The following is a 27,902-nucleotide window of genomic DNA, read 5'->3' as shown; positions in this document are numbered from 1 at the left end:
GGAGAGAGAGGCAGAGAGGTTTAAGGAGGGAATTCCAGAGCTTAGGGCCGAGGCAGCTGAAGGCACGGCCGCCAATGGTGGAGCGATGAAAATCGCGGATGGACAAGAGCAAGAATTGGAGGAGCGCAGAGATCTGAGGGTTGTAGGGCAGAATCCAAGGACAGCACTGCCGCCCTATTCCTGCAGCTCTCGCACCCATCTGACAGGAATGCAGATAGCGGCTCACCCCTTGACAATGGAAATTAGACGTCCAAGACGGACCAGAGAAGACAACACAGAGCCAAAATAGCAGTGTCTGTACAGGACAATTCGAAACCCCTGGTGGCACCAATAGGCAGATCATCAGTACCTCAACTAATTCTCGTGGTGATCAACAGCTGAGCCCAATCAGACCGACCACTTTCAACAGGAGTCACTAGGGAACAATCAAGTGCACGAGCCATGGTTAACTTCCACTAGTCGCAGGCCCCTATTTACAGCAGCTAATTCAGCAGAGACTGGTGATGGAACTAGCCACCTAACTCCACCTAAAGCTTTGCGATTAGTGATCTTCGGTGTCAGCCGTGGCTCAGTGGGTATCACTCTCACCGCTGAGTCAGAACGTCGCGGGTTAAAGTCCCTCTCCAGAGACTGGAGCACAAAATCCAGGCTAATACTCCGCTGGATGAGACGCTAAACCGAGGCTCAGTCTGCCCCCTCATGATGATATTTGAAGAGCAGGGGGAGTTCTCCCCAGTGGCCTGGCCAATATTTATCCAACATCACTAAAAACAGATTATATCTGGCCATTTATCACATTGCTGTTTGTGGGATCTTGCTGTGCACAAATTGGCTGCTGCGTTTTCTACATTACAACGGTGACTACACTTCAAAAGTACTTCATTGGATGTAAAAAGCTTTGGGACGTCCTGAGGTCGTGAAAGGTGCGATATAAATGCAAGTCTTTCTTTAACATCACTTGACATTTATCCAATCTCAATCCTTCGAGGTCATTTTTTTCATGTGTTGTTTGTGGGACCTTGCTGTGCACAAATTGGCTGCCACGTTTCCTACAGTATTCTCTCTTTCACGATCTATATGATTTAGTGCCACACCAGGTGACACATTTATCCAATTAAATCACTGGTAGAGCTCACAAACTGTCTGTGGAATAAAATCAAACACTTAATGGTGAAATTGGCTTCAAAGTCAATCACAACAGAAAAACATTAACATAACAAGCCACTCACTGGATCCACAAAGTCAGGGTTCAGGCCGTAGCACAGTTTCTGTATCCGGGAAGTGATCTTGTCAAACATGACTCGCTCCTGACGGCCATCTACACAACAAAACATTACAAGTTCAAACACTTTGCCATCCATTGGGAAGTCAACAACTGGGATTTATTTTGGGCCTTTAACATAGTAAAACATCCCAAGGTGCGTCACAGGAGTGATCATCAAACAAAATCTAACACCGAGCCACAAGGAGATATCAGGATAGGTGACCAACAGCTTGGTCAAAGAGGTAGGTTTTAAAGGATTACTTTGCGTCAGTATTTACAGTAGAAAAAGAGGATAGCATGCCGGAAATCCCAAGAAAACTAATATTGAATCGGGGACAGGGACTCTATAAAATTAATATAAGTAAAGCAACAGTAATAAGAAAATAATAGCACTAAAGAGTGACAAATCCCCAGGACCAGATGGTTTCCATCCCAGGGTTTTAAAGGAAGTTGGTGAGCACATTGAAAGATTATAGTTAGGGCATCTGCAAAGTTCTCTAGATTCAGGAACTGTCCCTAGATTGGAAAATTGCACGTCACTCTGCTTTTTAAGGAGAGAGAGGGAAACCGGGGAATTATAGACCAGTTAGCCTAACATCTGTTGTGGGGAAAATGCTGGAGTCTATAATTAAGGATAGGGTGACTGAACACCGAGAATTTTCAGTTAATCAGGGAGAGCCAGCATGGATTTGTGAAAGGTAGGTCGTGCCTGACAAACCTGATTGAAATTTTTGAAGAGGTGACTAATGTAGTGGTCAGGGGATTGTCAATGGATGTTATTTATATGGACTTCCAGAAGGCATTTGATAAAGTCTCATAAAAGACTGTTAGCTGAGATAGAAGCCCATGGAATCGAGGGAAAAGTACGGACTTGGTTAGGAAGTTGGCTGAGCGAAAGGCGACAGAGTAGGAACAATGGGTAGGTACTCACATTGGCAGAATGTGACTAGTGGAGTCCTGCAGGGATCTGTCTTGGGGCCTCAATTATTCACAATATTTATTAACGACTTAGATGAAGGTGTACAAAGTCTCATATCTAAGTTTGCCGATGACAAAGATTGGTGGCATTGTAAGCAGTGTAGATGAAAACATAAAATTACAAAGGGATATTGATAGATTAGGTGAATGGGCAAAATTGTGGCAAATGGAATTCAATGTAGACAAATGTGAGGTCATCCACTTTGGATCAAAAAAGGATAGAACAGGGTACTTTCTAAATGGTAAAAAGTTAAAAACAGTGGCTGTCCAAAGGGACTTAGGGGTTCAGGTACATAGATCATTGAAGTGTCATGAACAGGTGCAGAAAATAATCAAGGCGGCTAATGGAATGCTGGCCTTTATATCTGGAGGACTGGAGTACAAGGGGGCAGAAGTTATGCTGCAGCTATACAAAACCCTGGTTAGACCGCACCTGGAGTACTGTGAGCAGTTCTGGGCACCGCACCTTCGGAAGGACATAATGGTCTTGGAGGGAGTGCAGCGTAGGTTTACTAGAATGATACCCGGACTTCAAGGATTAAGTTACGAGGAGAGATTACACAAATTGGGGTTGTATTCTCTGGAGTTTCGAAGGTTAAGGGGTGATCTGATCGAAGTTTATAAGATATTAAGGAGAACAGATAGGGTGGATAGAGAGAAACTATTTCCGCTGGTTGGGGATTCTAGGATTGGGGGGCACAGTCTAAAAATTAGAGCCAGACCTTTCAGGAGTGAGATTAGAAAACATTTCTACACACAAAGGGTGGTAGAAGTTTGGAACTCTCTTCCGCAAACGGCAATTGATACTGGCTCAATTGCTAAATTTAAATGAGAGATAGATAGCTTTTTGGCAACTAAAGGTAATAAGGGATATGGGCCAAAGGCAGGTATATGGAGTTCGATCACAGATCCGTCATGATCTTATCAAATGACGGAGCAGGAATGAGGGGCTGAATGGCCTACTCCTGTTCCTATAGGAGCATCTTAAAAGGAGGAGAGGGGTAGAGGGGTTTAGGGAGACAATTCCAGAGCTTAGGGCCTAAGCAGCTGAAGGCACGGCCGCCAATGGCGGGGCGAAGGGAGTTACGTGCCAGTAGTGAAAACTAGTGAGTCAAACCACACAAATTTCTTTGAGCATTTGGTGCACACTTCCTCCACAGCCTACTGCCAACTAGATACTAGCTGGAACCGAAATGCTGACGAGCCATGTTGTAGGATGCAGCCAGAGACAGTACAGACTAAGCCAGGAGAGAGCACTCTGTGTGCGTGCAGACTAAAAACATTAAAAATAGATTATGTCCCATGTTTATAAAATGCCACAGTGAGGCCAATGGATGGTTTGTGCATTTTTCAAACCACAGCCTGTCATCGCTCCCCGCATCAAGCTCGAGTGGTGCAAGATGGCATTCCCCAGGGGTCATAATCCCGAGCCTTGAGATATGTTTCTCGCTCCATAGATCCTGCCTGACCTGTTGAGTTTCCAGCATTTTCTGTTCTTATTTCAGGATTTACATAGGAAGGAACAGGAGTAGGCCATTCAGCCAATCGAGCATGTTCCGCTATTTGATAACATGGCTGATCTGTATCTTACCACCATTTGCCCACCTTGGTGCCACATCCTTAACTACCAAAAATCGATCAATCTCAGTTTAGAAATGTTCAATTTTCCCCCCAGCCTCAACAGCTTTTTGTGGGAAGAGAGTTCCAGATTTCCACTCCCCTTTGTGTGAAGAAGTGCTTCCTGACATCACCCCTGAACAGCCTAGCTCTAATTTTAAGGTTATGCCCCCCTCCCCACAGCATCTGCAGTATTTTGCTTTTAGTTTTAGACAGATTAGAATTGGACTATGGACCTATACTGTCATTTTAGCATCTGTAGAATGCAACCCACTTTTTTTTTTAAATTCATTCATGGGATGTGGGCGTCGCTGGTGAGGCTGGCATTTATTGCCCATCCCTAATTGCCCTTGAGAAGATGGTGGTGAGCCGCCTTCTTGAACCGCTGCAGTCCGTGTGGTGACGGTTCTCTCACAGTGCTGTTAGGAAGGGAGTTCCAGGATTTTGACCCAGCGACAATGAAGGAACGGCGATATATTTCCAAGTTGGGATGGTGTGTGACTTGGAAGGGAATGTGCAGGTGGTGTTGTTCCCATGCGCCTGCTGCTCTTGTCCTTCTAGGTGGTAGAGGTCATGGGTTTGGGAGGTGCTGTCGAAGAAGCCTTGGCGAGTTGCTGCAGTGCATCCTGTGGATGGTACACACTGTAGCCACAGTGCGCCGGTGGTGAAGGGAGTGAATGTTTAGGGTGGTGGATGGGGTGCCAATCAAGCGGGCTGCTTTGTCCTGGATGGTGTCGGGAGATTCTTGAGTGTTGTTGGAGCTGCACTCATCCAGGCAAGTGGAGAGTATTCCATCACACTCCTGACTTGTGCCTTGTAGATGGTGGAAAGGCTTTGGGGAGTCAGGAGGTGAGTCACTCGCCACAGAACACCCAGGCTCTGACCTGCTCTCATAGCCACAGTATTTATATGGCTGGTCCAGTTAAGTTTCTGGTCAATGGTGACCGAGATGAAGGGACTGTTATAACTGCCATTTAAATGGGACAGCCTGGATCATCCAAGTTCAAGAGAATTGACTCATGAGTTCTGATCTTCACTTTCAAATTGCTCCGTAGCCTCAGCTCTCCCGAACTTTGTGATCTAGAACAACTTCACTTCAGTTCCCCGCTCCCTCCACTCCAACAGCAGCTCTGAAAACCATTACCCCCTCCTCAAATTCCCATCAATATCTTCACCGTCTCACCTCGCCTCGCACGGAAACTTGATAAACACCAACATAGACTTATCCATCAAAAGCTTCGAGACCCTCCTCTATGTGCATTCGTCTCCTCCTGAGACCTCCGTACTTAAAGTCCACCTTTTTTTTTTATTTGTTTGTGGGATGTGGGCATCACTGGCGAGGCCAGCGTTTATTGTCCATCCCTAATTGCCCTTGAGAAGGTGGTGGTGAGCCGCCTTCTTGAACCGCTGCAGTCCGTGTGGTGAAGGTTCTCCCACAGTACTGTTAGGAAGGGCATTCCAGGATTTTGACCCAGCGATGAAGGGACGGCGATATATTTCCAAGTTGGGATGGTGTGTGACTTGGAGGGGAACATGCAAGAAAGAAGGGAGAGTAAAAACAGGGAACTACAGGCCAATTAGCCTGAAATCAGTCGTTGGGAAAATGCTGGATTCCATTATTAAGCAGTAACAAGGCACTTAGAAAATCATAATATGCTTAGGCAGAGTCAAAATGGTTATGAAAGGGAAATCGTGTTCGACAAATCTATTAAGAGTTTTTTGAGGATTTAATTAGCAGGGTAGATAAAGGAGAACCAGTGGATGTCATATATTTGGATTTTCAAAAAGCATTCGATAAGGTGCCACATAAAAGGTTGTTACACAAGATGAGGACTCATGGGGTTGGGGGTAACACGTGGATAGAGGATTGGTTAACAGACAGAAAACAGAGTAGGGATAAACGGGTCATTCTCAGGTTGGCAGGCTGTAACTAGTGGGGTGCCACATGGATCAGTGCTTGGGCCTCAGCTATTTACAATCTATATTAATGACTTGGATGAAGGGACCAAGCGCAATGCATCTAAGATTGCTGATAATACAAAGCTAGGTGGGAGAGTAAGCTGTGAGGAGGACACAAAGAGCTTGCAAAGGGATATATACAGATTAAGTGAGTGGTCATGGTGGTGGCAGATGGAGTGTGATGTGGGGAAATGTGAGGTTCTTCACTTTGGCAGGAAGAATAGAAAAAAATGCTGAGAAACTATTAAATGTTGGTGTCCAGAGACACTTGGGTGTCCTCGTACAAGAAACACAAAGTTAACATGCAGGTACAGCAAGTAATTAGGAAAGCAAATGGAACGTTAACCTTTATTGCAAGGGGGTTGGAGTACAAAAGTAAGGAAGTCCTACTACAATTGAACAGGGCTTTGGTGAGACCTCACCTGGACTGTGTACAGTTTTAGTCTCCTTACCTAAGGAAGGATATACTTGCCTTAGAGGCGGTGCAGCGCAGGTTCACTAGATTGATTCCTGGAATGAGAGGGTTGTCCAATGAGGTGAGCTTGAGTAGAATGGGCCTATACTCTCTGGAGTTTAGATGAATGAGAGGTGATCTAATTAAAACATAAGATTCTGAGGGGGCTTGACAGGGTAGATGCTGAGAGGTTGTTTCCCCATGGCTGGAGAGTCTAGAACTGGGGGGCATAGTTGGAGAATAAGGGGTCAGCCAGTTAAGACTGAGATGCGGAGGAATTTCTTCACTCAGAGCTGTGGATCTTTGGAATTCTCCACCCCAGAGGGCTGTGGATGCTCAGTCGTTGAATATATTCAAGGATGAGATGGATAGATAGATTTCTGGACTCGAGTGGAATCAAGGGATATGGGGATCGGGTAGGTAAGTGGAGTTGAGGTTGAAGATCAGCCCTGGTCTGATTGAATGGCGGAGCAGGCTCGAGGGGCCGAATGGCCTACTCCTATTTCTTATGTATACGTGCGTGTGCATGGTTGGTCATGGGGTGGGAAGAAGATCACAGTCAAACAAGGGGCAAAAGTTCACTGCGTGGCCTGCATGAGCTTCTGAAATCTGCATACCCACGGCCAGAGCGACAGCACAAGTCATGCTCTGTAGCAGTTACACCAACCTATAGTGCAACGGACACCGAGCAAAACACCTCTGCGGTGCCTAAATTTTGCCCGTTGCCGGAGATTCTTACCGACCCTCAACAGCTTGCCCAGTGTTACAAGGTGCTTGCTTTTGGCTGTTTGAAAATGCTGCAACGTGGCTCAGGTCTCTCAACGTGGTGCACCTGCTGAATCCCTACATCCACCTTCCGATGTACAACGGTCGAATTTCTTCAGGTACTGACTGTCTAATTTGAAAGCATTTGTTTCTTTAGAGTTAATCTTCTTCCATTCTGACCCAAGTTAAAAGCTTTTCCTTCAGATCATCAGGTCTGCCCTAGTTTTAAGCTCCCTGTACTTGTATTCAGTTTCTCATGGGTCTGACCCAGTTTCAAACTCTTTCTATTTACTTTTGCCTGGGTTTTTAACCCAGTTTTAAAACCCTCTAGAGTTATATTCCGTTTCTCTTGCGTCTGATCCAGTTTTAAACTTTCTATTCAGGTGACTTGGTTTATTGGAGCGCTCAGATTTACACAGGTTTCTAGCTGCATCAGGCTCATGTCTATCTCTCTATATGCAGCTTCCCGCGCCATGTCCCAGTTTAAATTTCTTTCATACTTATAGTTCCGGGTATAATTGCCTCACCCACTTCCCGCCATTGTGTAACAACCGAAAGCTTAGGCGCCAAATTCAAACTATAAACAGGCGGGAGAGGGGGAGCGCGGGAAATAAAATACTGCAAAAGGAGAACAGAACCGGGAAATAAATCGAACCGGGAGCGGGGCCGGCGGATACCGTGCAGACCGAATATATAAAGCCGGAAAATAAACCAAGAAGCGGCGGCCTGACAGCCTTTTCCCGCCCGCACCTCTTACAGAAAATTAGAATAAAATAAAAGACACCGACACAGAAAGTAACAGGGCAGTAACCAGCCCGAGTGTAAAGGACAGGGGAATATAGATATAAACACAAACTAACAGGGCAGTAACCAGCCCGAGTGTAAAGGACAGAGGAATATAGATATAAACACAAACTAACAGGGCAGTAACCAGCCCGAGTGTAAAGGACAGGGGAATAAAGATATAAACACAAACTAACAGGGCAGTAACCAGCCCGAGTGTAAAGGACAGGGGAATATAGATATAAACACAAACTAACAGGGCAGTAACCAGCCCGAGTGTAAAGGACAGAGGAATATAGATAAACACAAACTAACAGGGCAGTAACCAGCCCGAGTGTAAAGGACAGGGGAATAAAGATAAGCAGAAACCGATAGATTGATGCAGACGGACACGAAGTCCCAGAATATAACAGAAATTAAACCATTAATAAAAAGACACGGTCTATAATCTTCCCAAAGCTAGGACATAAGAAATTGCTAGACTAAAAAGGCCAAGGTGCACCGAGACCACCTTGTACCATCCTGGTAGTCACATGATACACGATAATGGCGTTGTCTAATCATAGCAATCAATTTCCAATTAATCTACAACAGACCCAGACATAGAATAACAGCACAGAAGGCGGCCATTCGGCCCATCGAGCCTATGCTGGCTCTTTGTAAGAGCAATCCAGTTAGTCCCATTCCCCCACTCTTTCCCTGTAGCCCTGGATTTTTTCCCTTTCAAGTATTTGTCCAATTCCTTTTTGAAAGCCACAGTGTTGTTTTCGTTGGAACAGAGGAGGCTGAGGGGTGATTTGATTGAGATGTACAAAATTCTGAGGGGCCTAGATAGAGTGGATAGGAAGGACCTATTTCCCTTATCAGAGAGGTCAATAACCAGGGGGCATGGATTTAAAGTAATTGGTAGAAGGATTAGAGCGGAAATGAGGAAAAAAATTTTCACCCAGAGGGTGGTGGGGGTCTGGAACTCACTGCCTGAGAGGGTGGGAGAGGCAGAAACCCTCAACTCATTTAAAAAAAACCTGGATATGCACATGAAGAGCTTTGACCTGCAGGGCTACGGACCAAATGCGGGAAAGTGGGATTAGGCTGGATGGCTTGTTTCTGGCCAGCGCGGACATGATGGGCCGAATGGCCTCCTTCTGTGCCGTAAATTTTCTATGATTCTACGATTGAATCTGCCTCCACCACCCTTTCAGGCAGTGCATTCCAGATCATAACTACTCAGTGTAAAAAAGTTTTCCCTCTGGTCGCCTTTGGTTCTTTTGCCAATCACCTTAAATCTGTCCCCTCTGGCTCTCATGAGGTGAGGAAAACCCCCAGTGGGGGAGAGCTTTGGGAACCATAGGTCCAAAGTCACCTGTTCCTCCCAGTCCTGTTACACTCACCACATGTCATGTCTCAAATTACTCATACGCTGTATCCCAAAATATTGTTTTCTGAAAAATCTAACTTGCATTTGAATGAATCAATACTAACTGTTTCCACTGAGCCTGTTCCTGATTTAGGACACTGGTAATTCTAAAATTAAGGATATATTCCATTCTGAGAACACCAAATCTCCTATGGGTGAGGGCTTACAGCTTCAGTGCGCCTGGTGGTCTCGAGCTTTGCTGCACACTTAAAACCACTTGGTATAATTTGAAAGTGGCAGTATAACTACAGTCTAAAACCACATGAACCCCTCTCTCTCTGGCAATCTTATCATAGAGCTGGGATCAGAGTCCCATACATACATCTGACTTCATGTAATCTGTACATGTGATTATATCTGTATATTCCACATACACACACTAAACATCTTAACAAATTGTCAACTTTTTCATATTCTAAATTTTTATACCCACATTTATAATTGAAACTGCAGATATAAACTAGTCCCATAAACACCACCCCCCACCCAGTGGATTTTCACCATCATTTACAGGAGGATGTAGTTACAGCGTGACAAGTTAATACAAATATACACATAGGAATTTATAATTGAATACATTTAGAAATAAAGGACAGATAACATGACTTTAAAATGGGATCTGAATCACCTCTAAGCACTCCAGCCCAATTATCCCTTCCCTTCAGCTGAAAACTACACTTGATTTTGACTCTGCAAGAAACCATTGTTAGCCATTTCTCCATCCTTGCACCCAGACTAGTTCTCCAAAACCCCACAGACTGCAGTCCCCCCCCAAAAACCCCACAGACTGCAGTTTACCCCGAGTCGGGCCCCCTCACTGCAGACGGTACCTCTTTTGATGACGAACATGGTGCAGACCGTCTCTCTCTCTCTCTCTCTCGGACTCCTTGGTCCGGGCTGACTGGGGCCTGCGGCCGAACTGTCTCACCGTGGGCCTGGTGCCGGGGCCTGACTCGCTATCCGCTCGGGGCCTGGGGCCCGGTTGTCTGTCGGGTGCGGGGGTCGGGGTGTCCGCTGGGCCGGGTGTGGGGGGTCGGGGTGTCCGGGTGTGGGGGCCTGAGGGTCGGGGTCCGGGTGTGCGGGGGGGCCGCTGGGCCTTTTGTAGGAGAGTTGGGTGGGTCGGGGTCTGGTTGTCTGTCCGGTGCGGGGGTCGGGGTGTCCGGGTCTGGGGGTCGGGGCCGGGTGTGCGGGGGGTCTGGGGTCTGGGCCTGGTGTCCGCGGGCCGGGTCCGATTCTCCGCTCCGCTCGGGGTCTGGGGGTCGGGGCCGGGTGTCGGGGTGTCCGGGGGGTCGGGGCCTGGTGTCCGGGCCGGGTCCGATTCTCCGCTCCGCTCGGGGTCTGGGTGTCGGGGCCGGGTGTCCGGGGGGTCGGGGCCTGGTGTCCGGGCCGGGTGTCGGGGTGTCCGCGGGCCGGGTCCGATTCTCCGCTCCGAGCCTCAGACTGAACGCGCGCTCGCGCCTCCCGCCGGGATATTTACGCGGAGCGACCAATCAACAGCCGGGTAATCCCGACTTCAGCCAATCATAAATAGTGTAACATCACGTTGGCCAATGAAGACGAGGCTATTGGCGGCGGCTAGGGGAGAACCCTACCTCCGCCAATCAGAGCAGAGCCCGCTCGGCCGCGGTCACCATGGTAGCGCCGGGATTGCGGCCTGCTGCGGCCAGTGAAGCCTGAGCCTGGCTTTAAAAGTGTTGCTGAGCTGACCCGGTTCAGGAAACAAGACTTAGGAGGAATTACATTGAAACTATGGCTCAGGGTGATAACATGGGAACCGGAACTCTTTTTACTCATCCAGTTGTTCTGATCTGGAATTCACTGCCTGAAAGGGCGGTGGAAGCAGATTCAATAATAACTTTCAAAAGGGAATTGGATAAATACTCAAAGGGGAAAATTTTGCAGGACTCTGGGGAAAGAGCAGGAGGAGTGGGACTAATTTGTTTGCTCTTACAAATAGTCGGCATAGGCTTGATGGGCCAAATGGCCTCCTGTACTGTAATTCTATGATTCTAGGAGTAGGCCATTTAGCCCTTCCAGCCTTCAGTTAGATCATGGCTGATCTGACCAAAAAACATCAATCAACAGCCTGCAAGCTATCATCTGACAAGTTCAGAGGCAGTGGGCACCTTTCTGTGGAAAAGTTGAAGGAGAACAAGTTCTCAAACAAATCTGGCTGCAGATCCACAGGGCAGAGCCAGGGTAAGAACATATCCTGGGCTGCAGTACAGAGAGAGGCTCAGGGAGGCTTCATCGAAAGGGAACAGCTCTGCATTGTCCACACCAGACCAAATCACAACAAATTCATTCGTACCGTAGTTGGGAAAAGGAAGTGGACAATCGGAACTGTCCCAACCTCTGAGCACTGCCCCTACAAACAACAGGCAGACTTTTTTTTTTATTCGTTCACGGGATGTGGGCGTCGCTGGCAAGGCCGGCATTTATTGCCCATCCCTAATTGCCCTTGAGAAGTTGGTGGTGAGCCGCTTTCTTGAACCGCTGCAGTCCGTGTGGTGACGGTTCTCCCACAGTGCTGTTAGGAAGGGAGTTCCAGGATTTTGACCCAGCGACAATGAAGGAACGGCGATATATTTCCAAGTCGGGATGGTGTGTGACTTGGAGGGGAACGTGCAGGTGGTGTTGTTCCTATGTGCCTGCTGCTCTTGTCCTTCTAGGTGGTAGAGGTCGCGGGTTTGGGAGGTGCTGTCGAAGAAGCCTTGGCGAGTTGCTGCAGTGCATCCTGTGGATGGTACACACTGCAGCCACAGTGCGCCGGTGGTGAAGGGAGTGAATGTTTAGGGTTGTGGATGGGGTGCCAATCAAGCGGGCTGCTTTATCTTGGATGGTGTCGAGCTTCTTGAGTGTTGTTGGAGCTGCACTCATCCAGGCAAGTGGAGAGTATTCCATCACACTCCTGACTTGTGCCTTGTAGATGGTGGAAAGGCTTTGGGGAGTCAGGAGGTGAGTCACTCGCCGCAGAATACCCAGCCTCTGACCTGCTCGCGTAGCCACAGTATTTATATGGCTGGTCCAGTTAAGTTTCTGGTCAATGGTGACCCCCAGGATGTTGATGGTGGGGGATTCGGCGATGGTAATGCCGTTGAATGTCAAGGGGAGGTGGTTAGACTCTCTCTTGTTGGAGATGGTCATTGCCTGGCACTTATCTGGCGCGAATGTTACTTGCCACTTATGAGCCCAAGCCTGGATGTTGTCCAGGTCTTGCTGCATGCGGGCTCGGACTGCTTCATTATCTGAGGGGTTGCGAATGGAACTGAACACTGTGCAGTCATCAGCGAACATCCCCATTTCTGACCTTATGATGGAGGGAAGGTCATTGATGAAGCAGCTGAAGATGGTTGGGCCTAGGACACTGCCCTGTGGAACTCCTGCAGCAATGTCCTGGGGCTGAGATGATTGACCTCCAACAACCACTACCATCTTCCTTTGTGCCAGGTATGACTCCAGCCACTGGAGAGTTTTCCCCCTGATTCCCATTGACTTCAATTTTACTAGGGCTCTTTGGTGCCACACTCGGTCAAATGCTGCCTTGATGTCAAGGGCAGTCACTCTCACCTCACCTCTGGAATTCAGCTCTTTTGTCCATGTTTGGACCAAGGCTGTAATGAGGTCTGGAGCCGAGTGGTCCTGGCGGAACCCCAACTGAGCATCGGTGAGCAGGTTATTGGTGAGTAAGTGCCACTTCATAGCACTGTCGACGAAACCTTCCAACACTTTGCTGATGATTGAGAGTAGACTGATGGGGCGGTAATTGGCCTTGTCCTGCTTTTTGTGGACAGGACATACCTGGGCAATTTTCCACATTGTCGGGTAGATGCCAGTGTTGTAGCTGTACTGGAACAGCTTGGCTAGAGGCGCAGCTAGTTCTGGAGCACAAGTCTCCAGCACTACAGCTGGGATGTTGTCGGGGCCCATAGCCTTTGCTGTATCCAGTGCACTCAGCCGTTTCTTGATATCACGTGGAGTGAATCGAATTGGCCGAAGACTGGCTTCCGTGATGGTGGGGATATCGGGAGGAGGCTGAGATGGATCATCCACTCGGCACTTCTGGCTGAAGATGGTTGCAAACGTTTCAGTCTTGTCTTTTGCACTCATGTGTTGGACTCCGACATCATTGAGGATGGGGATGTTTACAGAGCCTCCTCCTCCCGTTAGTTGTTTAATTGTCCACCACCATTCACAACTGGATGTGGCAGAACTGCAGAGCTTTGATCTGATCCGTTGGTTGTGGAATCGCTTAGCTCTGTCTATAGCATGTTGCTTCCGCTGTTTAGCATGCATGTAGTCCTGAGTTGTAGCTTCACCAGGTTGGCACCTCATTTTTAGGTATGCCTGGTGCTGCTCCTGGCATGCTCTTCTACACTCCTCATTGAACCAGGGTTGATCCCCTGGCTTGTTGGTAATGGTAGAGTGAGGAATATGCTGGGCCATGAGGTTACAGATTGTGGTGGAATACAATTCTGCTGCTGCTGATGGCCCACAGCGCCTCATGGATGCCCAGTTTTGAGCTGCCAGATCTGTTCTGAATCTATCCCATTTAGCACGGTGGTAGTGCCACACAACACGTTGGATGGTGTCCTCAGTGCGAAGACGGGACTTCATCTCCACGAGGACTGTGCGGTGGTCACTCCTACCAATACTGTCATGGACAGATGCATTTGCGACAGGTAGATTGGTGAGGACGAGGTCAAGTAAGTTTTTCCCTCGTGTTGGTTCGCTCACCACCTGCCACAGGCCCAGTCTAGCAGCTATGTCCTTCAGGACTCGGCCAGCTCTGGTGCTACCAAGCCACGCTTGGTGATGGACATTGAAGTCCCCCACCCAGAGTACATTTTGTGCCCTTGCTACCCTCAGTGCTTCCTCCAAGTGGTGCTCAACATGGAGGAGGACTGATTCATCAGCTGAGGGAGGACGGTAGGTGGTAATCAGCAGGAGGTTTCCGTGCCCATGTTTGACCTGATGCCATGAGGTCCAGAGTCAATGTTGAGGACTCCCAGGGCCACTCCCTCCTGACTGTATATCACTGTACCACCACCTCTGGTGGGTCTGTCCTGCCGGTGGGACAGGACATACCCAGGGATGGTGATGGAAGAGTCTGGGACTTTGGCTGAAAGGTATGATTCTGTGAGTGTGGCTATTGTTTGACTAGTCTGTGGGACAGCTCTCCCAATTTTGGCACAAAGTCCCCAGATGTTAGTGAGGAGGACCTTGCAGGGTCGACTGGGCTTGGTGTTTTGCCGTTGTCGTGTCCGGTGCCTAGTGGTCCGTCCGGTTTTATTCTTATTATGACTTTTCGTAGCAAGATTTTACAACTGAGTGGCTTGCTCGGCCATTTCAGAGGGCAATTAAGAATCAACCACATTGCTGTGGGTCTGGAGTCACATATAGGCCAGACCGGGTAAGGACGGCAGGTTTCCTTCCCTAAAGGACATTAGTGAACCAGATGGGTTTTTACGACAATCCGGTAGTTTCATGGCCATCATTACTGATACTAGTATTTTAATTCCAGATTTTTATTTAATTAATTAATTGAATTTAAATTCGCCAGCTCCCACGATGGGATTTGAACTCATGACTCTGGATTTTAGTCCAGGCCTCCAGATTACTAGCCCAGTAACATAACCACTATGCTACCGTACCCTGGCAATGCAACTGCTCATACTCCTGCTGAACTCTGGTTGAGGCTAAGGAGCATGCAAGAGAAATTCCCAGGAGAGGATGGCATTGCCAAATGCGTGCTCAGTGAGGCCCCCCCAGTGACATGATGGCCATGAGCTCTTCACCAAGTTGTGAGTGCTGGGCTACTTTTCTCAGAAGCTAGAAATCAGCAGTGGCCATAATGGTCCATAAACCAGGCAAAGGCCCCATGACACCAGTAATTACTAACCTGTCAGTTTGAGAAACCAGCTGGAGAGAATCATCACATACCATCTCTAAGATCACCTCAAGGGCATTGACTCCAAACCAGGCCATGCAGTGGTCAGGAGATGAAAAAGTACCAGTGATAACTGCTACGTCTGACAGTGCGCATCCTCTGAGGCTTAACAAGAAAGAGTGCGCAGTGGCGTTGCTCCAGGATGTGGAAATGGCTTTTGAGAAGGTTTGGCACTATGGGCTGAGATTTGGACTCTCCCAGCCCTCCATACCCAGTGAGCTGATTCGATGGATATCAAATCATAGAATCATAGAAAGGTTACACCACAGAAGGAGGCCATTTGGCCCATCGAGTCTGTGCCGGCTCTATGCAAGAGCAATCCAGCCAGTCCCACTCTCCCGCCCTTTCCCCACAGCTCTGCAGTTTTTTTCCTTTCAAGTACTTATCCAGATCCCTTTTGAAGGCCATGATTGAATCTGCCTCCACCACCCCCTCGGGCAGTGCATTCCAGATCCTAACCACTCGCTGTGTAAATAAGTTTTTCCTCATGTCACCTTTGGTTCTTTTGCCAATCACCTTAAATCTATGTCCTCTGGTTCTTGACCTTCCGCCAATGGGAACAGTTTCTCTCTATCTACTCTGTCTAGACCCTGCATGATTTTGAACACCTCGATCAAATCTCCTCGCAATCATCTCTGTTCCAAGGAGAACAATCCCAGCTTCTCCAGTCTATCCACGTAACTAAAGTCCCTCATCCCTGGAATCATTCTAGTGAATCTCTTCTGCACCCTCTCTAAGGCCTTCACATCTTTCCTAAAGTGCGGTGCCCAGAACTGGACACAATACTCCAGTTGTGGCCAAACCAGTGTTTTATAAAGGTTCATCATGACTTTCATACTTTTGTACTCTGTGCCTCTATTTATAAAGCCCAGGATCCCGTATGCTTTTTTAACCACTTTCTCAACCTGCCCTGCCATCTTCAACGATTTGTGCACATATACCCCCAGATCTCTCTGTTTCTGTATCCCTTTTAGAATTGTGCCCTCTAGTTTATATTGCTTCTCCTCGTTCTTCCTACCGAAATGTATCACTTCGCATTTTTCTGTGTTAAATTTCATCTGCCACGTGTCCGCCCACTCCACCAGCCTGTCCTCTTGAAGTCTATCACTATCCTCCTCACTGTTCACTACCCTTCCAAGTTTTGTGTCATCTGCAAATTTTGAAATTGTGCCCAGTACACCCAAGTCCAAGTCATTAATATATATCAAGAAAAGCAGTGGTCCCAGCACTGACCCCCGGGGTACTCCACTGTACACCTCCCTCCAGTCCAAAAAAGAACCATTTACCCCTACACTCTGTTTCCTGTCCCTTAGCCAATTCTGTATCCATGCTGCTACTGCCCCCTTTATTCCATGGGATGCAACCTTGATGATAAGCCTACCATGTGGCACTTTATCAAACTCCTTTTGAAAGTCCATATACACAACGTCAACTGCATTGCCCTCATCTACCCTCTCTGTTACCTCATCAAAAAACTCAATCAGGTTAGTTAAACACGATTTGCCTTTAACAAATCCGTGCTGGCTTTCCCTAATCAATCCACCCGCATCCAAGTGACTTTTAATTCTGTCCCGGATTATCGTTTCTAAAAGTTTCCCCATTACTGAGATTAAACTGACTGGTCTATAGTTGCTGGGTTTATCCTTACACCCTTTTTTGAACAAGGGTGTAACATTTGCAATTCTCCAGTCCTCTGGGACCACCTCCATATCTACAGATGTTTGGAAGATTTGGGCCAGTACCTCCGCTGTTTTATCTCATCACTGTTTGTGGGATCTTGCTGTGCGCAAATCGGCTGCTGCGTCTCCTACATTACAACAGTGACTACACTTCAAAAAGTCCTTCATTGGCTGTGAAGCACTTTGGGAAGTCCTGGGGTCGTGAAAGGCACTGGTATAAATGCAAGTTCTTTCTTTAATTCTTAGTTGGCTAAATAGTGAGTCTCAGGAGGCTAATTTGCATCCCATCTTCATCCAACATCTACGCATGTGCTCCTTCCAGCAGGGATTGGTGATTAGTACTGGAAAGTCTGACTGTTCTCCCCCACCCCTATCCATCGACCGGAGAAGCTGAGGCTGGTTGTAGCACCTCTACTGACACCCTCGCTGAAATCAGCTGATTCACCGTGGACCGGGGATTTTGTAGTTTTATGGCCCATGTGGTGCTTTAACTGCTGAGCTATTAGTGATGGTCCCTGCCAGAATGTGTGAGGGTGCACCGTGGAAACTGCTCAATTCATGACAGCCAACAGGGCCATATCCTGCCTGTCAGATGCCATTCGGCCCATCGTGCCTGTACTGGCTCTTTGAAAGAGCTATCCAATTAGTCCCACTCCCCTGCTCTTTCCCCATAGCCCTGCAAATTTTTCCTTTTCAAGTATTTATCCAATTCCCTTTTGAAAGTTATTATTGAATCTGCTTCCACCGCCCTTTCAGGCAGCGCATTCCAGATCAGAACAACTCGCTGCGTAGAAAAGAATTCTTCTCATCTCCCCTCTGGTTCTTTTGCCAATCACCCTAAGTCTGTGTCCTCTGGTTACTGACCCACCTGTCACTGGAAACAGTTTCTCCTTATTTATTTTGAACACGTCTATCAAACCTTCACTTAACCTTCTCTGCTGTAAAGATAAAATCGAAAAGACAAGAGGTAAAATCTCTTATCCAGCTGAGGTGTGTCGTCGCCAGTGGAGTCTACTGAGCTCCAATAACTTTAGGGTATGTTGCTTAACGAGTTTTGCATTCGGTCTAAATCTCAAGCAGCAGCAGGCTCCAGCCAGCGGAATGAGCTGTGCTTTGAGCTGAGCTCCCGCATGCTGGACACTTTTAAGAAATACGGAAGAACAAACAAACTTGCATTTCTCTTGCACCTTTTATGCGCTCAGGACATCCCAAAGGTGCTTCACGGCCAATTAAATACTTTTGAAGTGTTGTAATGTGGGGAAAGAAGGCAGCCAATTTGCTCACAGCGAGGTGTCACAAACAGCAAATGAGATAAATGACCTGTTCTAGTGTTTTTTTTACTCATCTCCCTCGACACAGATTTAAGGTGATCGGCAAAAGAACCAGAGGAGACATGAGGAAACTTTTTTTTTTACACTGTGAATTATTACGATCAGGAATGCGCTGCCTGAAAGGGCGGTGGAAGCAGATTCAGTAGTAACTTTCAAAAGGGAATCGGATAAATACTTGAAGGGAAAAAATTTACAGGGCTAGGGGGAAAGAGCTGGGAGTGGGACTAATTGGATAGCTCTAACAAAGAGCCAGTACAGGCACGATGGGCCGAATGGCCTCCTGCGCTGTACCTACCATGATGATGCTGTGACTTCGTTGCACCATTGACACAGTCGATAACACCATCCTCCACTAACTCCTTTCCTCTGTTGTCCAGCTCAGTGGACTGCCCTCGCTTGGTCCCACTCTTACGTATCCAATCGTAGCCAGAACATCTCCAGCAAAGGCCCCTCTTCCCTCTCCTGTTCCGTTACCTCAGGATCTGTCCTTGGCCCCTTCATCTTCCTCATCCACATGTTTCCCCTTGACAACATCATCAGCGGATATGGGGTCAGCTTCCACATGTGCACTGACGACACCCAGCCCTACCTCTCTCAACCCCACCACTGACTCTTGTCCAACATGCAGTCCTGGATGAGCCACAATTTCCTTTGGTTAAACATTGGGAAGACTGAAGCCATCATCGTAACCTCAGCACCCTATTTGACCCCACACTGTGCATACGTCTATTCTCCATCACAAAGACCACCTACTTGCACCTCCGTAATATCGCCCGCCTGATCTTCTTCGAAATAGTGGCCGTGGGATATTTTACATCCACCTGAGAGGGCAGACAGGGCCTCGGTTTAACGTCTCATCTGAAAAACAGCACCTCCGACAGTGTCAGCCTGGATTATGGCTCAAATCTCTGGAGTCGGACTCAAGGGGCTGAATTTTTTTTAATTCATTCATGGGATGTGGGCATCACTGGCGAGGCCGGCATTTATTGCCCATCCCTAATTGCCCTTGAGAAGGTGGTGGTGAGCCGCCTTCTTGAACCGCTGCAGTCCGTGTGGTGAAGGTTCTCCCACAGTGCTGTTAGGAAGGGAGTTCCAGGATTTTGACCCAGTGACGATGAAGGAACGGCGATATATTTCCAAGTCAGGATGGTGTGTGACTTGGAGGGGAACGTGCAGGTGGTGTTGTTCCCATGTGCCTGCTGCTCTTGTCCTTCTAGGTGGTAGAGGTTGCGGGTTTGGGAGGTGCTGTCGAAGAAGCCTTGGCGAGTTGCTGCAGTGCATCCTGTGGATGGTACACACTGCAGCCACGGTGCGCCGGTGGTGAAGGGAGTGAATGTTTAGGGTGGTGGATGGGGTGCCAATCAAGCGGGCTGCTTTGTCCTGGATGGTGTCGAGCTTCTTGAGTGTTGTTGGAGCTGCACTCATCCAGGCAAGTGGAGAGTATTCCATCACACTCCTGACTTGTGCCTTGTAGATGGTGGAAAGGCTTTGGGGAGTCAGGAGGTGAGTCACTCACTGCAGAATACCCAGCCTCTGACCTGCTCTTGTAGCCACAGTATTTATATGGCTGGTCCAGTTAAGTTTCTGGTCAATGGTGACCCCCAGGATGTCGATGATGGGGGATTCGGCGATGGTAATGCCGTTGAATGTCAAGGGGAGGTGGTCATTGCCTGGCACTTGTCTGGCGCGAATGTTACTTGCCACTTATGAGTCCAAGCCTGGATGTTGTCCAGGTCTTGCTGCATGCAGCCACGGACTGCTTCATTATTTGAGGGGTTGTGAATGGAACTGAACACTGTGCAATCATCAGCGAACATCCCCATTTCTGACCTTATGATGGAGGGAAGGTCATTGATGAAGCAGCTGAAGATGGTTGGGCCTAGGACACTGCCCTGAGGAACTCCTGCAGCAATGCCCTGGGGCTGAGATGATTGGCCTCCAACAACCACTACCATCTTCCTTTGTGCTAGGTATGACTCCAGCCACTGGAGAGATTTGCCCCTGATTCCCATTGACTTCAATTTTACTAGGGCTCCTTGGTGCCACACTCGGTCAAATGCTGCCTTGATGTCAAGAGCAGTCACTCTCACCTCACCTCTGGAATTCAGCTCTTTTGTCCATGTTTGGACCAAGGCTGTAATGAGGTCTGGAGCCGAGTGGTCCTGGCGGAACCCAAACTGAGCATCGGTGAGCAGGTTATTGGTGAGTAAGTGCAGCTTGATAGCACTGTCGACGACACCTTCCAACACTTTGCTGATGATTGAGAGTAGACTGATGGGGCGGTAATTGGCCGGATTGGATTTGTCCTGCTTTTTGCGGACAGGACATACCTGGGCAATTTTCCACATTGTCGGGTAGATGCCAGTGTTGTAGCTGAATGGCCTCCTCCTGTTTCTAAGTAATTCCTGGCTGTCATTTCAGGGGATGTGCTGGTTTTGTTTTGTTTTTTTGTATTTTTGCCCTCCCACCACAGAATTAAGATGTTCCACTGACACCAAACACATAACTGATCCGGAAGAGTTGACATGGGAACAGCTCCACCCCCTCTCTGCATTATTATACCTGTGATAAACACAGCAGCCTCCAGGTGTTTTATTACCGACTCCGTGGAGACAGGTGAGGGATCATTTTACAGGTGAAACTCTGGTGTCAGTCTCAGGGGTTCGTGCTGGGAAAAGTTTCCTGTCAGCACCTCGCTCTCTGCCTCTACCTGTGGACTGATCCATCACTCCAGCTTCCATCTTATTTATTACTTGATGTCAACCGGGAGCAACTTAAAGCTGTTCTAAATGAGACTTCTAGAAAAATGGGCCAATTACATGAAGAACACAGACAGCATCAGTCAGGAAATAAAACCATCGGGGGCCCAACAGGTAAGGTGGGCTTCTTGTCACTCTCTGAGGGGGAGAGGGAGGGGGTGTGCATGTTTGGCCCGTGAACCTTGAAACCTGCTGACTCCCTTCAACTTTCAATCGGTTAGCAGATGACTTGAAAAACATGCCAAGAAAGCAGGGTGTAAATGGAGATTCGTCAGAAGGATGTTGAAGCAGAAACTTCTTTAGTGGGAAATGTTTGGAATAGTCCAGTGACAGAGGCAAAAACAAACCTCTGGGGCTGCTCGAGATGCAGTGAGATGGCAGGATAGGAGAGGGAGGGGCCTCGACAGATCCACTGGGCTTTCCTCAGCCCCCGACTACTCTTCCGGTCCTGGTTAGTAATTGTAAACCCAAAGAGAGAGCACTAACTGGCTGTTTAGCTGAATAGCTGTCTCAAAGAGCCGGCACATGCAAGGTGGGCCGAATGGCCTCCTTCTGTGGTGTATCATTCCACGATTCTGCCGGAGGGGTAGAGGCGAGGTTGTTGGCATCGGAGGACCGGGTGTTATCCATTCCTCTTTACACAGAGAGGATAACTTTATCTCTGTACCTGTTGTTGGTATTTCCTGATCGCCGGAGTTTGGGGGAGAGTTTGGGGCACACAGCTTGTGCCTCATTGGCAGCACGTCTCGGGAAATGACTCACCAGGTGGAGCTGAAGTTCTGAGTGTAAACCGGTCTGATCACTGGCCCCTGCTCGTGCCTGTGCGTGATATGGTTGACGAGGGGAAAAAAAATCTAATTTTTGGCAACTAGTATGAACCTGCAGATGACCTCATCGCAGTGTCATCACATGCCTGGGGCTGTCATTTCTTCACAAAATAATGAAAGACTTGCATTTCTACAGCGCCTTTCACCACCTCAGGACGTCCCAAAGCGCTTTACAGCCAATGAAGTACTTTTTGAAGTGTAGTCACTGTTGTAATGTAGGAAATGTGGCAGCCAATTTGCGCACAGCAAGATCCCACAAACAGCAATGTGATAATGACCAGATAATCTGTTTTTCTAGTGGTGTTGGTTGAGGGATAGACATTGGCCCCAGGACACTGGGGAGAACTCCCCTGCTCTTCTTCGAAATAGTGGCCATGCAATCTTTAATGTCCACCTGAGAGGGCAGACGGGGCCTCGGTTTAATGAATATTAAGGGAGCGCTGTAATGTAGGAGGGTCAGTACTGAGGAAATGCTGTAATGTCGGAGGGTCAGTACTGAGGGAGCGCTGCACTGTCGGAGTGTCAGTACTGAGGGAGCGCTGCACTGTCGGAGGGTCAGTACTGAGGAAATGCTGTAATGTCGGAGTGTCAGTACTGAGGGAGCGCTGCACTGTCGGAGTGTCAGTACTGAGGGAGCGCTGCACTGTCGGAGGATCAGTACTGAGGGAGCGCTGCACTGTCGGAGGGTCAGTACTGAGGAAATGCTGTAATGTCGGAGGGTCAGTACTGAGGGAGCGCTGCACTGTCGGAGTGTCAGTACTGAGGGAGCGCTGCACTGTCGGAGGGTCAGTACTGAGGAAATGCTGTAATGTCGGAGGGTCAGTACTGAGGGAGCGCTGTAATGTCGGAGGGTCAGTACTGAGGGAGTGCTGCACTGTCGGAAGTGCCATCTTTCAGATTAAATATTACACCGAGGCCCCGTCTGCCCTCTTAGGTGGATGTAAAAGATTCCATGGCACTATTTGAAGTGGTCGGCCACCCATTATGCACCGACTTGTTTTTTCTTTCCATGGGTATAGCGGCGATCGGGGGGGGTATAGCGGTGATCGGGGGTATAATGGTGATCGGGGGGTATAGAGGTGATCGGGGGGGTATAGCGGTGATTGGGGGGTATAATGGTGATCGGGGGGTATAGAGGTGATCGGGGGGTATAACGGTGATCGGGGGGTATAACGGTGATCGGGGGGTATAGAGGTGATCGGGGGTATAGCGGTGATCGGGGGGTATAATGGTGATCGGGGGGGTATAGCGGTGATCGGTGGGGTATAGCGGTGATCGGGGGGGTATAGCGGTGATCGGGGGGTATAATGGTGATCGGGGGGTATAGAGGTGATCGGGGGGGTATAGCGGTGATCGGGGGGTATAGAGGTGATCGGGGGGGTATAGCGGTGATCGGTGGGGTATAGCGGTGATCGGGGGGGTATAGCGGTGATCGGGGGGTATAATGGTGATCGGGGGTATAATGGTGATCGGGGGGTATAATGGTGATCGGGGGGGTATAGTGGTGATCGGGGGGGTATAGCGGTGATCGGGGGTATAATGGTGATCGGGGGTATAATGGTGATCGGGGGGGTATAGCGGTGATCGGGGGTATAGCGGTGATCGGTGGGGTATAGCGGTGATCGGGGGGGTATAATGGTGATCGGGGGGGTATAGTGGTGATCGGGGGGGTATAGCGGTGATCGGTGGGGTATAGCGGTGATCGGGGGTATAATGGTGATCGGGGGAGTATAGCGGTGATCGGGGGGGTATAGCGGTGATCGGGGGGTATAATGGTGATCGGGGGGGTATAGCGGTGATCGGGGGGTATAGCGGTGATCGGGGGGGTATAGCGGTGATCGGGGGGGTATAGCGGTGATCGGGGTGGGTATAGCGGTGATCGGGGGGTAAAATGGTGATCGGGGGGGTATAGCGGTGATCGGGGGTATAATGGTGATCGGGGGGTAAAATGGTGATCGGGGGGGTATAGCGGTGATCGGGGGTATAATGGTGATCGGGGGGTATAGCGGTGATCGGGGGCGTATAGCGGTGATCGGGGGGTAAAATGGTGATCGGGGGGTAAAATGGTGATCGGGGGGTATAGCGGTGATCGGGGGTATAATGGTGATCGGGGGGTATAATGGTGATCGGGGGGTATAGCGGTGATCGGGGGTATAATGGTGATCGGGGGTATAATGGTGATCGGGGGGTATAGTGGTGATCGGGGGTATAATGGTGATCGGGGGATATAGCAGTGATCGGGGGTATAATGGTGATCGGGGGGTATAGCGGTGATCGGGGGTATAATGGTGATCAGGGGGTATAGCGGTGATCGGGGGTATAATGGTGATCGGGGGGTATAGCGGTGATCGGGGGTATAATGGTGATCGGGGGGTATAGCGGTGATCGGGGTATAATGGTGATCAGGGGGTATAGCGGTGATCTGGGGGTATAATGGTGATCGGGGGGATATAGTGGTGATCAGGGGATATAGCGGTGATCGGGGGGTATAATGGTGATCGGGGGGTACAGCGGTGATCGGGGGTGTAATGGTGATCGGGGGGTATAGCGGTGATCGGGGGTACAGCGGTGATCGGGGGTATAATGGTGATCGGGGGGATATAGTGGTGATCGGGGGGTATAGCGGTGATTGGGGGGTATAATGGTGATCGGGGGGTATAGTGGTGATCGGGGGTATAATGGTGATCGGGGGGATATAGCGGTGATCGGGGGGATATAGCGGTGATTGGGGGGGTATAGCGGTGATTGGGGGGTATAATGGTGATCGGGGGGATATAGTGGTGATCAGGGGGTATTGCGGTGATTGGGGGGTATAATGGTGATCGGGTGGGTATAGCGGTGATCGGGGGGGTATAATGGTGATCGGGGGGTATAATGGTGATCGGGGGGATATAGCGGTGATCGGGGGGATATAGTGGTGATCAGGGGGTATAACGGTGATCGGGGGGGTATAGCGGTGATCGGGGGGTATAACGGTGATCGGAGGGTATAGCGGTGATCGGGGGGGTATAACGGTGATCGGGGGGGTATAACGGTGATCAGGGGGTATAGTGGTGATCTGGGGCGGGGTGTAACGGTGATCGGGCTGTGGGGGAGGGTTTAGTAGCATTACAGTAAAGAATAGTTCAGAAATAGGAGGGATCAGACAGGGGGCAAACACGAGGCAGTCTAAGATGAGTTTGGAGTGCGTATGCATAAATGCACGTAGCATGGTATATAAGGTTGGTGAGCTGCAGTCTCAAGTCGCCACATGGGACTATGATACACTGGCAGTAACAGAGACCTTGCTCAAAGAAGGCGAGGATTGGGAACTTAATATTCCTGGCTACAAGGTATTCAGGAAAGACAGGGAAGGAAAGAGAGGAGGGGGAGGTGGCAGTATTGATCAAAGAAACTATTATGGCACTGGAAAGGGATGATGTAGTTGAGGAGTCAAAGACAGAATCTATTTGGTTAGAATTAAGGAACAATAGAGGAGCTATTTACGCCATTGGGTGTATACTATAGCCTATCAAATAGTGGGAAGGAGGTAGAGGAGCAAATTTTCAGGCAAATTACAGAAAGATGCAAAAACTATAGAATAATGATAATAGGGGACTTCAATTATCCAAATGTAGACTGGGATAGTAACAGTGTAAATCCTGGAATGTGTACAAGAGAACTTTCTTGATCAGTGTGTTTTCAGCCCAATGAGGAAGGAGGCAGTGCTGGATCCAGTTCTGGGGAATGCAGTGGGGCAGGTGGAGCATGTTTCAGTGGAGAAGCATTTCGGAAACAGTAATCATAATATCATCGGGTTTAGAATAGTTATGGAAAAGGATAAGGAACAATCAAATGTGAAAATGCTTAACAGGATCAGGGCTAATTTCAGTGGGATAAAAGGGGATCTCGCCCAGGTGGATCGGAATCAAAAATTGTCAGGCAAAACAATAATTGGATAATGGGAGGCCTTCAAGGGGGAGTTGGTTCGGGTACAGAGTAGACACAGAGTAGATACGAGGGGGAAAGGAAGGGCATCCAAAGCTAGAGCTCCCTCGATGACTAAAGATACAGGGATTAAAATAAAACAGAAAAAGGTTATGATGAATGTAAGGTTCATAATACAGTAGAGAACCAGGCTAAATACAGAAAGTACAGAGAAGATCTAAAAAAGGGAATAAGAGGGGCAAAGAGAGAGTGAGACTAGATTAGCGACTAACATAAATGGGAACCCAAAAGTCTTTTATAAACATATAAATAGTAAAAGGGTCGTCAACTCTAGCCTCTAGCCAAGCTGTTCCAGTACAGCTACAACACTGGCATCTACCCGACAATGTGGAAAATTGCCCAGGTATGTCCTGTCCACAAAAAGCAGGACAAATCCAATCCGGCCAATTACTGCCCCATCAGCTCACCGATGCTCAGTTTGGGTTCCGCCAGGACCACTCGTCTCCAGACCTCATCACAGCCTTGGGCCAAACATGGACAAAGAGCTGAATTCCAGAGGTGAGATGAGAGTGACTGCCCTTGACATCAAGGCAGCATTTGACCGAGTGTGGCACCAAGGAGCCCGAGTAAAATTGAAGTCAATGGGAATCAGGGGGAAAACTCTCCAGTGGCTGGAGTCATACCTAGCACAAAGGAAGATGGTAGTGGTTGTTGGAGGCCAATCATCTCAGCCCCAGGACATTGCTGCAGGAGTTCCTCAGGGCAGTGTCCTAGGCCCAACCATCTTCAGCTGCTTCATCAATGACCTTCCCTCCATAAGGTCAGAAATGGGGATGTTCGCTGATGATTGCACAGTGTTCAGTTCCATTTACAACACCTCAAATAATGAAGCAGTCCGAGCCTGCAAGCAGCAAGACCTGGACAACATCCAGGCTTGGGCTCATAAGTGGCAAGTAACATTCGCGCCAGACAAGTGCCAGGCAATGACCATCTCCAACAAGAGAGAGTCTAACCACCTCCCCTTGACATTCAACGGCATTACCATCGCCGAATCCCCCACCATCAACATCCTGGGGGTCACCATTGACCAGAAACTTAACTGGACCAGCCATATAAATACTGTGGCTACAAGAGCAGGTCAGAGGCTGGGTATTCTGCGGCGAGTGACTCACCTCCTGACTCCCCAAAGCCTTTCCACCATCTATAAGGCACAAGTCAGGAGTGTGATGGAATACTCTCCACTTGCTTGGATGAGTGCAGCTCCAACAACACTCAAGAAGCTCGACACCATCCAGGACAAAGCAGCCCGCTTGATTGGCACCCCATCCACCACCCTAAACATTCACTCCCTTCACCACCGGCGCACTGTGGCTGCAGTGTGTACCATCCACAGGATGCACTGTAGCAACTCGCCAAGGCTTCTTCAACAGCACCTCCCAAACCTGCGACCTCTACCACCTAGAAGGACAAGAGCAGCAGGCACATGGGAACAACACCACCTGCACGTTCCCCTCCAAGTCACACACCATCCCGACTTGGAAATATATCGCCGTTCCTTCATCGTCGCTGGGTCAAAATCCTGGAACTCCCTTCCTAACAGCACTGTGGGAGAACCTTCACCACACGGACTGCAGCGGTTCAAGAAGGCGGCTCACCACCACCTTCTCAAGGGGCAATTAGGGATGGGCAATAAATGCCGGCCTCGCCAGCAACGCCCACATCCCATGAACGAATTTTTTTTAAAACGGAAGGGTGGGAGCGATTAGGGACAAAAACGATCTTCTTGTTGAGGCGGAGGGCATGTCTGAGGTACTAAATGAAAACTTCACATCGGTCTTCACTGGAGAAGAGGATGTTGCCATTGTAGCCGTAAAGGAGGAGGTGGGAGCGATATTGGAGAGGATAAAAATAGATAAAGAGGAGGGACTTAAAAGATTGGCAGTACTCAAAGTAGAAAAGTCACCTGGTCCAGATGGGATGCGTCCGAGGTTACTGAGGGAAGTGAGGGTGGAAATTGCGGAGTCTCTGGCCACAATCTTCCAAACATCCTTAGATATGGGGATGGTGCCAGAGGACTGGAGGATTGCAAATGTTACACCCCTGTTCAAAAAAGGGGAGAGGGATAAACCCAGCAATTACAGGTCAGTCAGCCTAACGTCTGTGGTGGGGAAACTTTTAGAGACAATAATCCA

At 48.8% G+C, this 27,902-nt stretch overlaps 2 protein-coding genes across 3 annotated transcripts in view; one reads left to right on the top strand and one right to left on the bottom strand.

The window, feature by feature from the left end:
* Window positions 1-10,689, bottom strand: part of rrm1 (ribonucleotide reductase M1 polypeptide) — a 34,233-nt gene extending 23,544 nt beyond the window's left edge. Inside the window, exons 1-2 of the mRNA XM_067985561.1 lie at window positions 10,068-10,689; window positions 1,230-1,318 (exon numbers count right to left, since the gene is read on the bottom strand). Coding sequence (XP_067841662.1) covers window positions 1,230-1,318; window positions 10,068-10,086 — 108 coding nt within the window. The 5' untranslated portion in view covers window positions 10,087-10,689. The remainder of the gene's footprint in view (window positions 1-1,229; window positions 1,319-10,067) is intronic.
* A 10,098-nt stretch (window positions 10,690-20,787) lies between these two features.
* slc6a7 (solute carrier family 6 member 7) overlaps window positions 20,788-27,902 on the top strand; it is a 66,543-nt gene continuing 59,428 nt past the window's right edge. For both annotated transcript variants that reach the window (XM_067985560.1, XM_067985559.1), the window contains exon 1: window positions 20,788-21,070. In XM_067985560.1, coding sequence (XP_067841661.1) covers window positions 20,987-21,070 — 84 coding nt within the window. In that variant the 5' untranslated portion in view covers window positions 20,788-20,986. The remainder of the gene's footprint in view (window positions 21,071-27,902) is intronic.

The sequence above is a fragment of the Heptranchias perlo genome, chromosome 6 (genome assembly GCF_035084215.1).
Source record: "Heptranchias perlo isolate sHepPer1 chromosome 6, sHepPer1.hap1, whole genome shotgun sequence".
In the NCBI taxonomy this organism is placed as follows: Eukaryota; Metazoa; Chordata; class Chondrichthyes; order Hexanchiformes; family Hexanchidae; genus Heptranchias; species Heptranchias perlo.
Note: the sequence above shows the minus strand (reverse complement) of the source record. Positions and strands in the feature narration are given on the sequence as shown.